Source organism: Mesitornis unicolor, unplaced genomic scaffold, assembly GCF_000695765.1.
Source record: "Mesitornis unicolor isolate BGI_N332 unplaced genomic scaffold, ASM69576v1 scaffold21449, whole genome shotgun sequence".
Classification (NCBI taxonomy): domain Eukaryota; kingdom Metazoa; phylum Chordata; class Aves; order Mesitornithiformes; family Mesitornithidae; genus Mesitornis; species Mesitornis unicolor.
In genome coordinates, this window is record NW_010208234.1 from 29,863 (window position 1) to 42,896 (window position 13,034).

The 13,034-nt window shown below is 59.3% G+C and overlaps 3 protein-coding genes across 3 annotated transcripts in view; 1 reads left to right on the plus strand and 2 right to left on the minus strand.

The window, feature by feature from the left end:
- The window catches only part of LOC104546921 (diacylglycerol O-acyltransferase 2-like), a 3,750-nt gene extending 3,127 nt beyond the window's left edge, over nucleotides 1-623 (plus strand). Inside the window, exons 7-9 of the mRNA XM_010192431.1 lie at nucleotides 1-65; nucleotides 143-345; nucleotides 469-623. The exon at nucleotides 1-65 is cut by the window's left edge and continues 4 nt beyond it. Of these exons, the coding sequence (XP_010190733.1) occupies nucleotides 1-65; nucleotides 143-345; nucleotides 469-623 (423 nt within the window). The remainder of the gene's footprint in view (nucleotides 66-142; nucleotides 346-468) is intronic.
- A 1,949-nt stretch (nucleotides 624-2,572) lies between these two features.
- P2RY4 (pyrimidinergic receptor P2Y, G-protein coupled, 4) lies at nucleotides 2,573-3,661 on the minus strand. Its single transcript, XM_010192434.1, has one exon. The coding sequence runs from the start codon at nucleotides 3,659-3,661 to the stop codon at nucleotides 2,573-2,575; it is 1,089 nt and encodes a 362-aa protein (XP_010190736.1).
- A 5,363-nt stretch (nucleotides 3,662-9,024) lies between these two features.
- Nucleotides 9,025-13,034, minus strand: part of INPPL1 (inositol polyphosphate phosphatase-like 1) — a 9,156-nt gene continuing 5,146 nt past the window's right edge. The window contains exons 13-25 of the mRNA XM_010192435.1: nucleotides 12,529-12,646; nucleotides 12,327-12,423; nucleotides 12,014-12,152; nucleotides 11,825-11,924; nucleotides 11,436-11,524; nucleotides 11,121-11,202; nucleotides 10,929-11,018; nucleotides 10,729-10,845; nucleotides 10,550-10,638; nucleotides 10,266-10,353; nucleotides 9,987-10,142; nucleotides 9,746-9,827; nucleotides 9,025-9,667 (exon numbers count right to left, since the gene is read on the minus strand). Of these exons, the coding sequence (XP_010190737.1) occupies nucleotides 9,025-9,667; nucleotides 9,746-9,827; nucleotides 9,987-10,142; nucleotides 10,266-10,353; nucleotides 10,550-10,638; nucleotides 10,729-10,845; nucleotides 10,929-11,018; nucleotides 11,121-11,202; nucleotides 11,436-11,524; nucleotides 11,825-11,924; nucleotides 12,014-12,152; nucleotides 12,327-12,423; nucleotides 12,529-12,646 (1,890 nt within the window). The remainder of the gene's footprint in view (nucleotides 9,668-9,745; nucleotides 9,828-9,986; nucleotides 10,143-10,265; nucleotides 10,354-10,549; nucleotides 10,639-10,728; nucleotides 10,846-10,928; nucleotides 11,019-11,120; nucleotides 11,203-11,435; nucleotides 11,525-11,824; nucleotides 11,925-12,013; nucleotides 12,153-12,326; nucleotides 12,424-12,528; nucleotides 12,647-13,034) is intronic.

Sequence of the window (13,034 nt, forward strand, 5' to 3'; positions counted from 1 at the left end):
CCCGGTGTCACCACGCTCATCCTGAAGAACCGCAAGGGCTTCATCCGCATGGCCCTGCAGCACGGGTGGGTCTCAGGCACCAGCATTACGGGAGTCCTGGGGTGCCAGCACCCCATCACCACCCATCATGTCCCCTCCACAGGGCACACCTTGTCCCCTCCTTCTCCTTTGGGGAGAACGACCTCTTTCGCCAGGTGATCTTTGAAGAGGGCAGCTGGATGAGGAGCATCCAGGAGCGCTTCCAGAAGATGATGGGCTTTGCCCCCTGCATCTTCTATGGCCGGGGTCTCACCTCTGTCCAGTCCCGGGGCTTCCTCCCCTATGCCAGACCCATCACCACTGTGGGTGAGCATCCCCCCCAGAAGGTGGAGGGGTGGAGGAGGACACTCCACAATGGGTGGCATTGGAAGGCAATGCTCAGCTCATGTCCTTGTGCCACTGACCTGAACCTCCCTCCCCTCCCGGCAGTGGGGGAGCCTGTGATGGTGCCCAAGATCGAAGACCCGAGCTGCGAAACGGTGGATATGTACCACGAGATGTACATCCGCTCCCTGCTCAAGCTCTTCAACGAGAACAAGACCAAGTATGGGATGTCGGAGACAGACGAGCTGCGCATCCTCTGAGCACAGCCGGCGCCGGCGGCCAGATCCTGGCTCACAAGGGCAGGTGGCTCTTGCGGGTGGGGATTTCAGCTGTCCTGGCACGGGGAACACTTGGGGGACGGTCTCCAATCCAGCCCTCCGCTCCTCTGCCTGAAAAAACCTGAGCGGGAGGTGGGAGAAGAGAAGGAAGCGAGAGGAGGGGGAGATTGGGATAGGGTCCCCCTTGAAAGGGGTTCGAGGGGGCTGTGGGTGACACAGCCATCCCCTGAGGACACAGGACCGATGTGGGGGGTCTGGTGCGAGGCTGGGGGCCAGCGATGGGCACGATCCCCCCAAGACAACCAGGAGACCATGAGCACAGGGACAAGGTGTCACATGAGGAGGGAACGTGGGGGACTCTGGGGTGGCATCCCAATATCGAGCAGGACCAGGCTGGAGAGACAACCTCCCCCGGGTGGAGGGGAGACACTCGCGGACTTGGGGACCCATGGAAGTGGCCTCAGCCAGGACTGCGTAGCCCTGGGCAAGGGGCAGGTGCCACTCTGGCCCCAGATGAGCCTTCTCCACCACCTCTGTACCAAATACAGATTTCCAACCCCCCCATCACTGCCTGTGTGTTCTAGGGGGCAGGATCAGCTGTACCCCTATGCTGGTGGACCTGACATCCACCTGTGTCCCCTCTCTGATAGTCACATCGCTGGGACTGTGCTTGGTGGGGACCCTTGCACCACTCAGGTGCAACCAAGCAGCTCCCATCTCCACCTGGGCCACATTGGATATAATGGGAGGTGAGGGACAGCAGCTGCTCTTACTGGGTTAACTGGGCTTAGGAGGGATGTCTTCTTCTCAGTCTGCTTTCTGCTCAGCAGTGAGTGAAGAACTCACTGTGCGGTGGGATGGGGATGTGGGGCTGGGACGTGGCATCCCTTGGGATCTCTCCCTCTCCAGGTCGCCTGGGCAGCTCCTGGGGAGATGTGGCCGTGTGTGGTCAGTGCCACACAGCCATAGCTGGAGGTACATCCCTATGACGCTATGGGCTTCCCTTCAGCAGGCATCTGATGGAGGGCATGTGACAAGAACAGCCCCATCCTACCCCTGCCCGGGTTGGCGTGGGAGAGTCAACAGCGCTGATAGCCATCTCTGGTCTGCTCCTCTGCGCAGGCACTCGGTCAAACAAAAGGGCTGGGTAAACATTTGGAAAGCAAACACCCATAAAAGCAGATTCTCAAGGACTTTCCTATCACCGTGAGTGTCACTGGTCTGTCCCCTCATTCTGAACCTGTCCCAGTGCTGACACTAACAGGGCAAATGGCTTCTCCCTGTTCTCAAATGTTTTCTGGAGTGAGGGTGGGCATCTCATCCCTCTTCCTCCTGCTATGGGGAGAAACAGGTCTGGGCATAGAGAAAGGGGAAGGTGCTTTATTGGGGGTGATGGGCAGCAAGTGCCCCATGCTTTGTCCCTCCCCACCTCTCCCAAGGCCAGCAGTGTGATGGGGACACATCCAAGAGCCTTTGCCAGGCACACGGAGGGACCAGCATTGACTTCATCGCCAGGTTCAGTCTGGTGCCTGTACATGTCACTGTTGAGCAGACTGGGAGAGCTGTGTGCGTCAGGGAGGGACCAGTGTCCCTTCTCTTTAGTGACCTGTCAGCCCCCACGTGTCTCCAGAAGTGCCCTGGGATGGCACACCAGCCCCCCCAAAATATCTGTTTTGGAATCCTTCCCATTCCCACAGATGCCCAGTCACTGTCCTGCCCTGAGAGGCACTGGCATCCTCCTCACATGGCATCCCAGGACAGGGCCAGGACAAGCCCCATGGCCACTGGCCTTCAGCCCCGTGGTCCCTGCTGCTGCAGGAGCAGGTCTGGGGACCTGGGAATATCAGGGTGCTCACAAGGAGCCAAGAGAGGCTGCGGCTTTTGGAGACCAGGGATGAGGACCTGCCTCCACTCTGTGCCGTCCTTGTCCCTCAAGTGTCACTGGCAATGTGGCTGCTACCCATGACATTGTCCATGGAGGGGGACACCAGGGCCAGGTCAGATGTGGGCACAGGCCGGAGCCTGTGGGCTGGCCCCCGGCGGAGCCTTCCCCGGTACTTGTCCCCTGCCATGAAGTACAAGATGGGGTCAAGGCAGCTGTTGATGCTGGCCAGAGGCCTCGTGATCTTGTAGGTGAAGTTGATGATGTTGAGTGTCTGGCATTTGGCTTGGAAGTAGCGGGTGGTGTAGTAGAGGGTCCGAGTGATATGGAAGGGCACGAAGCAGATGGCAAAGACAGTGAGCACGACGATGATCATCTTGATGGAGCGCTTCTTGTAGGAGGGCATTCGGGGGCTGGAGCTGGAGAAGCTGGGCTTGCAGAGTCTCTTGGCCATCAGGAAGTAGCACAGGACGATCACCAGGAAAGGAACCCCAAAGAGGAGGGACATGACAGAGGAGCTGTAGTGCACATAATGGTCAAACTCCTCGGGCTTGGTGGTGTCGTGGCACAGGGTGCTGTTGCCCTTGGAGCTGGTGGTGACAAAGATGAGGTTGGGGATGAGGCAGATGGTGACGACAAGCCAGGCACCCACACAAATGATGCGGGCGTGCTTGGTCTTCACCCACTTCAGGGAGCGGATGGGATGGCAGATGCCCATGTAGCGGTGGACGCTGATACACGTCAGGAAGAGGATGCTGCTGTAGAGGTTAGCGTAGAAGAGGAAGCGCACCATCTTGCAGAGCCATGTCCCAAAGGGCCAGTTGTTACGGTCAGCATAATAGTAGACCAGGGTGGGAAGGGAGAGGACGTAGAGCGTGTCAGAGATGGCCAGGTTGACCATGTAGGTGGTGGTGGCGTTCCAGGGCCTCATCCTGCAGATGAACATCCACAGGGCCCAGGAGTTGAGAGGCAGGCCCACCACGAAGACGATGCCGTAGGAGATGGGCAGCAGGATGAACTTGAACTCCTCATCAAAGATGCACTTCTCTTCTGCCACCGTGGTGGTGTTTTCTCCTGGCCAGGGAGCTGGCGTCGGTGTCCACGGGGCAACTGGGAACGTCCTCACTGAAGCAGCCATGTTCCCAGAGCCAGATCTGAGGGAGCAGTTAATAAAAGCGCATTAGTCATTGATCCTGACCATTGTCAGGCATAAAGCATGGAAAGGAGCCAAAGATGCCAGATTTTCCCCCCTCCTGCCTCCAGAAGCTCCGGCCACTTTGATGGTTCTCTGGTTTTTCTCAGCTCGCGCGTTTGGGCCTCACGGGGAGCCGAGGGAGGCTTGACAAATCCTCCCCTGCGCAGCCCCCGCAGTGCCCCCCATTAATCATCCCTTTGAGCGGCGCGCAGCAACACCAGCGCCGCGTGGAGCTGGGAAGCGTGCCTGAGACAGAGGACCGCGCCGGCCCCGCCGGCCAGCAGCCCCACGGTGCGCCGAACAATGAGACCTTTATAAGCAACAGCAGCCCTTGGCCGGTGCCAGCACAGCCTCTTGGAAGCTGACTCAGCCTAATTGGCACCATCCTGACAATTCTGCTTGTCCCAGAGGGCTCCTTGACAGAAGAAAGGCAGGAGGAGAAGAAAGCCTTGTCTGGGGGAATATTATGGCCGGGAGAAACCCTTGGGGGCTGTTAAAGGAGCCTTTGGGAGAGAACGTCCCTGGACAGTGAGGGGCCTCCAGCTGCCGAGTATTCTCCATAGGAGAGGGATGATCTAAGCCCTGTGGAGAGGAGCTGTGCCGGAGCCAAGTCCCAGCCTGAGACAGTGCAAGTTCACAAGGCAGGCAGGACGTTTCCCTTCACACGTGGTTACGATCAAAGGCTGGGATCTGCTTCCTCCTGGTAAATCAGTTCCTGAGACTGAGGTGCAAGAGCGAGCTGTCAAAGGGTTGCTTTCACCTTCCAGGATGTCTGAAGTTTGGAGCCTGCTCCTCCAGAGGGAAGTGGGAGCTTCTGCCACCATCATGGTGTCCAGAAAAGGACTGGCAAAGGCCCCTCCATGTCCACCACCATCCCTGGTGAAGTGATTTCAGAGCAGCTGCTCCTGCTGGCGAGGACTGATGCTCCAGTGAGTAATCTGGGAGCAGAAGCATCTGTTGTGCTGAGATGAGGGTGTAGCCAAAACTGAATCTGATGGAGGGAGTGCTGGCATGTCTCCAGTTTCTGTTGGTCCAGAGCTCACCCAGGAGGCAATGGATGCAGGTATGGAGGAGGACTAAGGGTTCAGGGAGAAGGTGTGTGTTAGCAGGATGCTGGAGTTGGTGGTACGAGGCAGAAGACTCTGTCCTCTCAGGTTCCTTCATCCCTTGGCTCCCTCATCATCCTCTTCTGTTCAGCCCTTGCCTTCACCATGGAGATGTGCAGCCTGACGGCTTCTTGTGGCAAAACTGTGGCAGGAATATCCCATAGGGTGTATCCATCTTCTCCCTGCAGAGCCTCACCTGCAGAGACATCCCTGGGTTTACAGAGATGATCGTAAATGAATCAGCAGGCAGATGGGTAGGCGAGTGGCTGCGGGATTGGCCCCTCCATGGTGTACGCACCTCCACGCTGTCTGTTTGAGTTGTGGGCTGAGCCACAGCTTTGGGCTCGCATCAAACACCCTGCAGCTTCCTTCCCACCATGGCCACCACGGGCGACTGCCTGGCTTTATTACAGAGATGAGTTCAGAGAGCAACAGGCAGGTCCTGATCAAACATTAACAGTGGGAAGAACTGGCTCTGTTCTCCCAGAACCAGGAGGGAAAATCAGTTGGGAGGAAATCCTGAGCCTCCAGGCGCTGGTGCCAGTGGTGGTCCCATGAGGCACTGTGCTGGTTGTGCTGGTCCTACCCCTGTGGCTGCGTGTCCCCAAGATGTGGTGCTGCCGAGGACACCAGAGAGCAGAATATGGGTTTTCCTCTTCTAACCTCTGAGTGCAAGTGAGCATGAAGAATAAACCAAACAAGACCAGAGGTGCCGCAGGAGTTCAGTGACCAAAGCCAATGCTTGTAACCTAGGTCAACCAACAACTAAGATATGAAGAAGACAATAAATAAAAAATAATAATCTGGTATAAGACACACATAAAGAAAAGGAGCCCAGCAGCTGCATGGTGCCAGGCTGCTTGGAGGAGAGCACAGGTACATGGCTTCTGCCAGCTGATAAAGCCTGAGCACGGTCATTGCTCTGCGGTGTGATTTAATCATTACTAAGCAAGCTTCCTCTGAGGATAACCACCAAAAAATAAAAATGCTGAAGATGACATTTGGCAAGTTTTATCTCAACAGGTTTCCTGCTTCCTCATCTTAGTCACGATCAAAATCAGTGGTTTGAATTACTGATTCACATCAGCCCGCCCTGAGGACAAGTCACCACCAGGCCCATTCCTACTCCTTGCTGATGTGACCAACAATGCTTTCCCTGGCTGCAGCCTCTCCAGCGGGGGCTTTTCAAGGAGGGACAGACCACAGACGTGGTGAGGTCTGAGCCAAGAGTTCAGGCTCGCTGCCAGAGCAGGAGATGAGAGGGAAAGGACATGGAGCTGGGAGGTGATGCCTGCTCCTGCCCTGCTTGGCTCATGGATGCACGAGGGCTGTGGTGCTGGGAAAACCCCTTGCTGGTGGCCATGGCGATTGCATCCCCCTGGGAAGCAGTGAGGGGTCGCATCCATCAGCAGAAAGGGGCAAGGGCTGGCTACAGGGCCACGCGTTGCAGGGCACATGCTGCCCTTGGCCCTTTGCTGCAGGAGCGGGATCTCTGCCCTGGCTCCCTGCACTGCAGCTGTGCCCAGTCTGAACCCATCCTTTGCCCCTGTGGGAGCCGGTGACTGCACCCATCCCAGGGTACCCCCAGCCTGCGGTGCCCCAGGAGTTGGCTGAGTTTTCCTTCCCTGGGCATTTATGGGGGTGTTGGAAATGCACCCATGAAATGAATGAGTGGAGCAGTGTCAAAGGCAGGTTCTGCTCCAGAGCCAAAGTAAGTCCTGACAGGGCAGTGGGTCAGGGATGGTGGCATGTAGGGCAAGAGCTTTGGAGATGGTACAGGAGAGTGGATTTTTGAGAGGAGCGAGCAGCTGCTGAGGAATGCAGGACTGGGTGAGCCTGGGTCCGGCTCCTGCTGGAGCATGGGAAAAACAGGGCTTTTCTTCTCGCCTAAGCTCTCGGAAATTGCAAAACAAGGGAGAATTATGCAAAACATCCTGTAGAAGGACCCTTGTCCCTAATCGCCACGTGGTTCACGCAGCCAAAGCCCTGGCACAAGAGGAGCATGACCTGATTTCTTTTCAATCCTTCCCTTGGCCTGCAAGAGCAGCCAAAGCGCAATCTGCCTGCGCTACCTGGGCACCGGTGCCTCCTCCCTGGGGACACCAATGGGGTTGGGTGCTTCCCACCACGTCTGCTGCTCTGAGATGACCCAATTTCTCAGAAGGTTGGGAAGTGAGGGTTTCCTTTCACCCTCGGGTGGGCTGTCCCTGTCCCTCTGCCCCCCCAGGGAAGGGCAGGAGCCCACAGCATTGGGCTAAGCCCCGGCAGTCCGAGGGCAGCTTTGCCCTGAGAGGAGACAGCAATTTAGGGGATGGAGAGGAAGATGAAGAAGAGGAGTCAGCCACACTGGAAAGGATGAAGGTCCTTGGTGATGGAGGAAGGCAGTGGCATGTTAGGAAGAAGGATGCACGGAGGGATTTGGGGATGGCGAAGGGATAGGGCAACTGGCTGAACCCCACCCCACACCCATCCAGCCGTGGAGATCCCCCCTTTATCCCTTGAGGGGCCAAAGCTGCTACTCAGAGCCTGGCTGGGTTTGCATGGCTGTGGCGAGGCCGTCCCAGCTGCTGCTCTCCACCAAGCATGGGCTGTCCTGGCTCACCTGTGGTCTTGGGCTGGGGTGGCTCTCAGGAGCAGGGCACCCCTGGGAAGCGGCTGTCCCCCGTGGGGCTGGGGGCCATGCTGGAGGGGCTGCAGGCTGCCCTTCGCCGTGCCGTGCCGTGCCGTACCAAGTGTGCCCGCTCCTGCTCTCCCACGGCCGGGAGCAAAGTGCCAGGGAGAGGCAGGGCTGGAGGCGGGCAGAGGTGTCCCTGCCCACTTCCCTGCCCATGTCCCTGCCTGCCCTTAGGGCTCAGCCCCAGTGCGCTCCTGTCTCATCCTGTCCATCACCCTCACAGGCTTTGGGCCGTCTGCGGACCCCCAGCTGTGGGACGTGTGACCCTCATACATGAGGTCACAACCCTTTCCCCATGGGGGCCAAGGACCTTTGGCTATGGGGACCATGATTCCTCCACCATGGGGGGCATAGCCCCTCATCCATAGGGAACATGGCCCCTCATCCATAGAGAACATGGCCCCTCACCCACCCCAGGGCAGCCGCCCTGCTCTGCTGGGACTACGTAGGTCCTGGCAGTGCCTGCACCTCAGGGTGCTGCTCTGCCGGTACCCCAGCCCTGCGGGGCAATCCTGGGGACAAAGGTGGCCACTGCCACCTTGAGGCCAGCCTGTGCATAGTGTCCCCAAAACCAGGGCCACCTTGGGTGTTGCAGCAGTTGGGACTCTGCCGAGTCAGGGAGTTGCAGTGTTTTGCGAGGAATGTGTGTCCTCGTTGCCTGCAGCGCTGGGCCTGCTCCGGGGGATTTAACTCCTTTGCAAGCATGCAGGTGAGTGCTGTGCAAACATGTCACCTTTGCGATGAACAGGGCATGCTGGGGGTGAGCGAGTGCACCCCAAGATGCAAGGGACTATGACCGAGAGCAGGTCTGTTCGGGGGGAGCAGAGGCATGAGGGGCTGGGTGACTGGTGCAGGGACAGCCCAGGGATGCTCAGCCACATAGAGCACAGGGCATCCCAGACATGCAGGGGTGAGTGGGCAGAGCTGGCATGGTCAGAGGGGAACCGTGCCAACACAAGTACCCGCTGAGTGCAGGAGCCCCATGGGACACTGAGTTGGGGTTTGCAGGTTTGAAGGTGGGGGCAGCCGGGGCACCGGGAGCCAGTGCTCTCCCCACTTGGCTTGACTCAACTCAGCTTGGCACCCTCCCTTGTTGCCGCTGCACAGAACCAGGCATTGGACACATGCACCCCAGTGTCCCTGAGACTTTATTCTGGAGAGAAATAGCAAGGGGTATCTCATAAGGAAACAGCATGGCAGCCTGAGAAGGCACAAGGGTATGTGGGGCTGCAAGTCCGTTGCCCGAAGGGGCTGAGCTTCGAGGTCCAAAGCAAGCCAGTAGTCCCCACTTTGCCACGCGGGCTCAACGCCTCCCATGTTTCCCATATCTCCTTGCTGGTGAGGCCCCGCATGGTCCTTCTGAGGAGCTTCTGAAGGAGCTTTCTGAGCCTTTCCAACTGAGTCACTTGCTGGTGAGTCCAGACAAGTTGGGAGCATGGCCTGTAGGTCCATGCCTGGGTGCCAGTCTGCCCAGTCCTCCTTGACAGCTCTCTGTGCTCCACAGAGGAGAAGAGCACTTGTGGGTGCTAGGGTGGGGATAGGTGATCAAGGCGCTGCACCCCAAGGTTGGGTCTCTGTGGCAGGCTCACCGCGGTGCCCTCACCAAGCTTGCCGTGGATGAGTCGGGGATGGGTCGGACTGAGCATCCCAGTCTCCAACAGGTCCCTCTGGTGAGCATTTTGCGTGCACCTTGGCACCTCCTGGCAGCGCCGTGGGGGCGGCTCCAGGGCGCTGTGGGTCTGGCGCAGCAGGGTCTTCTGGCTGTCCCCTCTGCGCTCTGGACACACCTGGTCCAGCTGGCTCAGGTAGGTGGCCATGTGCAGTACTGTCAATGAGCAGTCGCCCAGCCCTGCGCTGTCCCTCGCCAGCACAGCCGATTTGGGTCTCCTCTGCCGGTCCACTCTGGGGGGGCTGAGTGGGTACCCAGGGGACGACCTCCCTGGCACATAGCAGGGCTGGCTGCCCCACCACTCCTCCTCTGAGGGTGAAGGGGCCTGTGTCCAAAGGGGGCTCCGCTGCCGCTGACCCCCAGCCGGGCTCTCTGCCTGCTTGTTGTGGGCTTCGCCAGTGCTAGGGGCTGGAGCCCACGAATTGGGGACCCCCTCAAAGATGAAGTAGGCTGGGTTGGTGTAGCTGGAGGCTGGCTCTGGGAGGCTGCGGGGCCGGCTCCTGCAAAGCACAGTGGGAGAGGGCTCAGCATCACCCCTCCACCAGAGCTCACGGCGAGGCTGAACCCAGCTGTGGTACCTGAGGTGCTGCAGAGGTGTCTTGGGGCGTGTCGGGGTGCCTGTCACTGGCTCGGCATCCTCCTCCTCAAAGCTGATCCACTCTGCAAAGGCACCAAAGTCTGGCCTTTACCCACTGAGCACTGCACAGCCCCTGCCCACAGCTGGGGTCCAGGAGGGCAGCACAGGCACGGGCAGCTCTTGGCCCTGACCATGAGACCCATGCCCAGGGTGATGGGAGGGGACTGGTGCACGGCCTTTACCATAGAGCCTCTCGCGGGTGCTGCGCCTGTCCTTGGGGACCCGGACCTTCATCCAGCCACGAATGGAGCCTGTCTCTTCGCCACGGTGGAAGAGGAAGGTCTCGAACTGCTGGGCCATGCTGCCAATCATCGACCTCATCGCGATGCAGCACTCACCTGCAGGCAGACCACACACCTGTGTTAGCCCCATCGTATGCAGCTGCACCCCAGAGTGAGGTGGGTGCCAGGGTCCTTTCTGCCAAGCTTCAGCTGCAAAGCTTTACATCGTCCTGCACTCACCATAGGACTCGCAGCTCTCCACACCCTTGATGCTGAGAAGAAGGTGTTGGTCCCCCAGGTACTCCAGGTCTGGCAGGATGGGGTTCAGCTGCATGTGGAGAGAAGAGTGCTTGGGGGGAGCTGCTGTGGAGTAGGGTGGCACAGGAGTCGCTGTGTTCTGGGGTGGTGACAGTGACAACCCCTGGCACCCCTTGGGCTCAAGGTACAGAGCCAGAGGGAAGGATGGGGAAAAGGAGGGAGGAGGATGCTCAGGAGCTGGGGGTCTGTGCCCCCCAGCTGCTTACCATGGGCAGATTCTTGGCAGACCAGCCCAACTTGAGGAAGCCAGGGATGTCGCAGCTCTGGGAGGTGTTTTCTCCACTTCGCTGAGCCTCTGCCGGGGAAAGGAAAGAGGGGGCACAGCTCCAGCCAGGGCCAGCTCATCCCCATGGTACAATCCTGGCCTGCTGCGGGGCCACCTCACCCTCCAGGCAGTAGGAGTGAAACTCAATGTAGCACTTGCTGCGGCTGGCGGTTTTCACGATCACCTCGATGCTCTCCCACTCGATGCAGGCCAGGGCCTTGGGGTCAGATCCAGGAGCTGTGGGCAGGCACCAGTCAAGCATCTGTGGCCAGGGGTCACCCCAAGCTGGGCACAGGGGGTGACAGACCCCAACCCCTTACCCTTCTTGGGCACGAACTGCGACGTCACTCCCACCTCAAAGGTGGCGAAGACGGGCGAGTGGTCACTGGTCACGATGTCATCAGTGCACCCTGGATGGTGGGAGGGGGCAGTTGGGTGATGGTCCTCAAGCCCTGTGGTCCTGGGCAGTGTTGGCCATCCTGGAATCCCCCCAGACCTGGGGTCTCACTCACCATAGGAGTTACAGGCCACGTGGGTCTCTGGGTGTGACTTCCACAGGATGCGGTCACACCAGGAGGGGACATTGATCCTCACCTAAAAATGGGGGGAACAGCCAGCTTCAGTGCCTCCTTGGGTCTGAACTCCCCCAGAAAAGCAGTCCACAAAGTGAGTTCCCTCCTGCCCGGACCCTCCTTGGGGAGGGAACAGCCTGGCAGAGGCATGGGGGTCATGCACCCCCACACAGCCCCCTACCAGCACCATTTGAGCCTGCTGTCCCTGTCCCCCAGTGATGTCCTGCAGCTCAGCAGGAGGCTCCACAAACTCACCCCCGTGGGCTTGAACTTCTGCCACATGTAGGTGTCCCGGGAGCCCCGCTCATATCGGTACGTGGGCGGGAAGGAGATGTCACCCTCACCTGGGAACCAAGACTCAGAGGTGACAAAGGGTCAGGATCCCTGCCTGTCCCCACAGCTGCAACTGGCCAGAGAATCCCCATGGGGTGTCATGGTCTCCATCCGGGCCTCACACCGATGGCTGGCACCCCCAGCCACTCTGACTGTCCCCATGCTCGTGTGCTTTTGGGACACAGAGCCCAGGGATTTGCCCTGGGAGGCTTGGGTGGTGCACATTAATGTTCCCCAGCATTTTGGTACTGCAGGGACCCTGGGTGCCACTATTTTGGTGGGAAGAGCAGTGCCCTTGCCCCCGCACTCACTGAATCGCAGGAACACTTTGTTCTTCTCTCGCTCCAGGTTGAGCTGGTCGACAGCCAGGAGGGCTTCAAACTCCTTCTTGGTTATGTGGGCAAGGATGTCCTGTGCCGGAGGAAGATGGTATGGTGAGACCCTGCTCCTCTCACCCTAGAGTGCCACCGTCCCCAGCCGTGATGCCTGCAGGCTCCCACCTGCACATCCATGTCGAGGCGGTAGTTGAGGTCCCCAAACCAGAAGAGGTGGGTGAAGCGCAGGGTGAGGTCGAAGGTACTCAGCCGCTTGTCACCCAGGACCAGGGAACGCAGGATGTCACTGTAGTTCTGGTTACGCCTGCAGTGGAGATGGCAGCATGGCATGAACCTCCCTGGGTCACCTCATCCTGACCCTGCCAGGTGGGGACAGAAGGGGGACAAGGGCAGCCCCACAGCCCCCAGGGGCTCCTCCTGCCCCCTGAGACACCTGTGTGCCCCAGGGCAGCCCCGTTCCCCTCAGCCCCTCTATCACCTGTGGGTCTTCTCACTGCCGGAGGCCAGGTGGCAGTTGACGAAGCCAAAGGAGGTACCATTGAAAAGGAAGGAGACACCCACAGCTCCCTTGTTCCCTGTAGGGATGTGCTGGGCACTGAGCTCTGGGGGGGCCTGGAGATCCTGGGATGGCCCCCAGGCTGCCCCTTTGCTCTGGGGCATCCCCTCTGCCTCATGCCTACCCAGCGTGTTGGCAATCCCGGTTTTCACACTGGAGGTGTGGACGTGGCTGATGCGCCGCTCGTGCTCAGGCTTCACCAACACCACGATCTTGATGCTCCAGAGGCATTGCAGGGCAACCTGAGGGAGAGAAAGGCAGGGGTGAGCCTGCCTGCTCCCCCCACATCACCCCATGGCTGAGTATGATGGAGACAGAGAAGCAGCAAGGTGAGCCAACCCATCCCTGAAAGGTGGCTCCTAGGGAGGGTGTTCCCCTGTGTGGGTTCCACTGGGCATAGGAGGTTCCCTGGACTGCATTTGGGGTGGGAGAGGACCCTGGGTTTGCGAGTAAGGGAGATGGGTGATGGTAACCACCTTCTTGAGGCTGCTGGGCGATGGTTTTATCCTGCTCAGCACCGGGTACCACCCCCCAGGCACAGCCAGAGGGGTCCAGGCTGTGCCCTGCCATTACCACGCGGTAGTCGATGGCCATCAGGGGCTTCAGAGACGCGCGGGGGAACTCGACCCA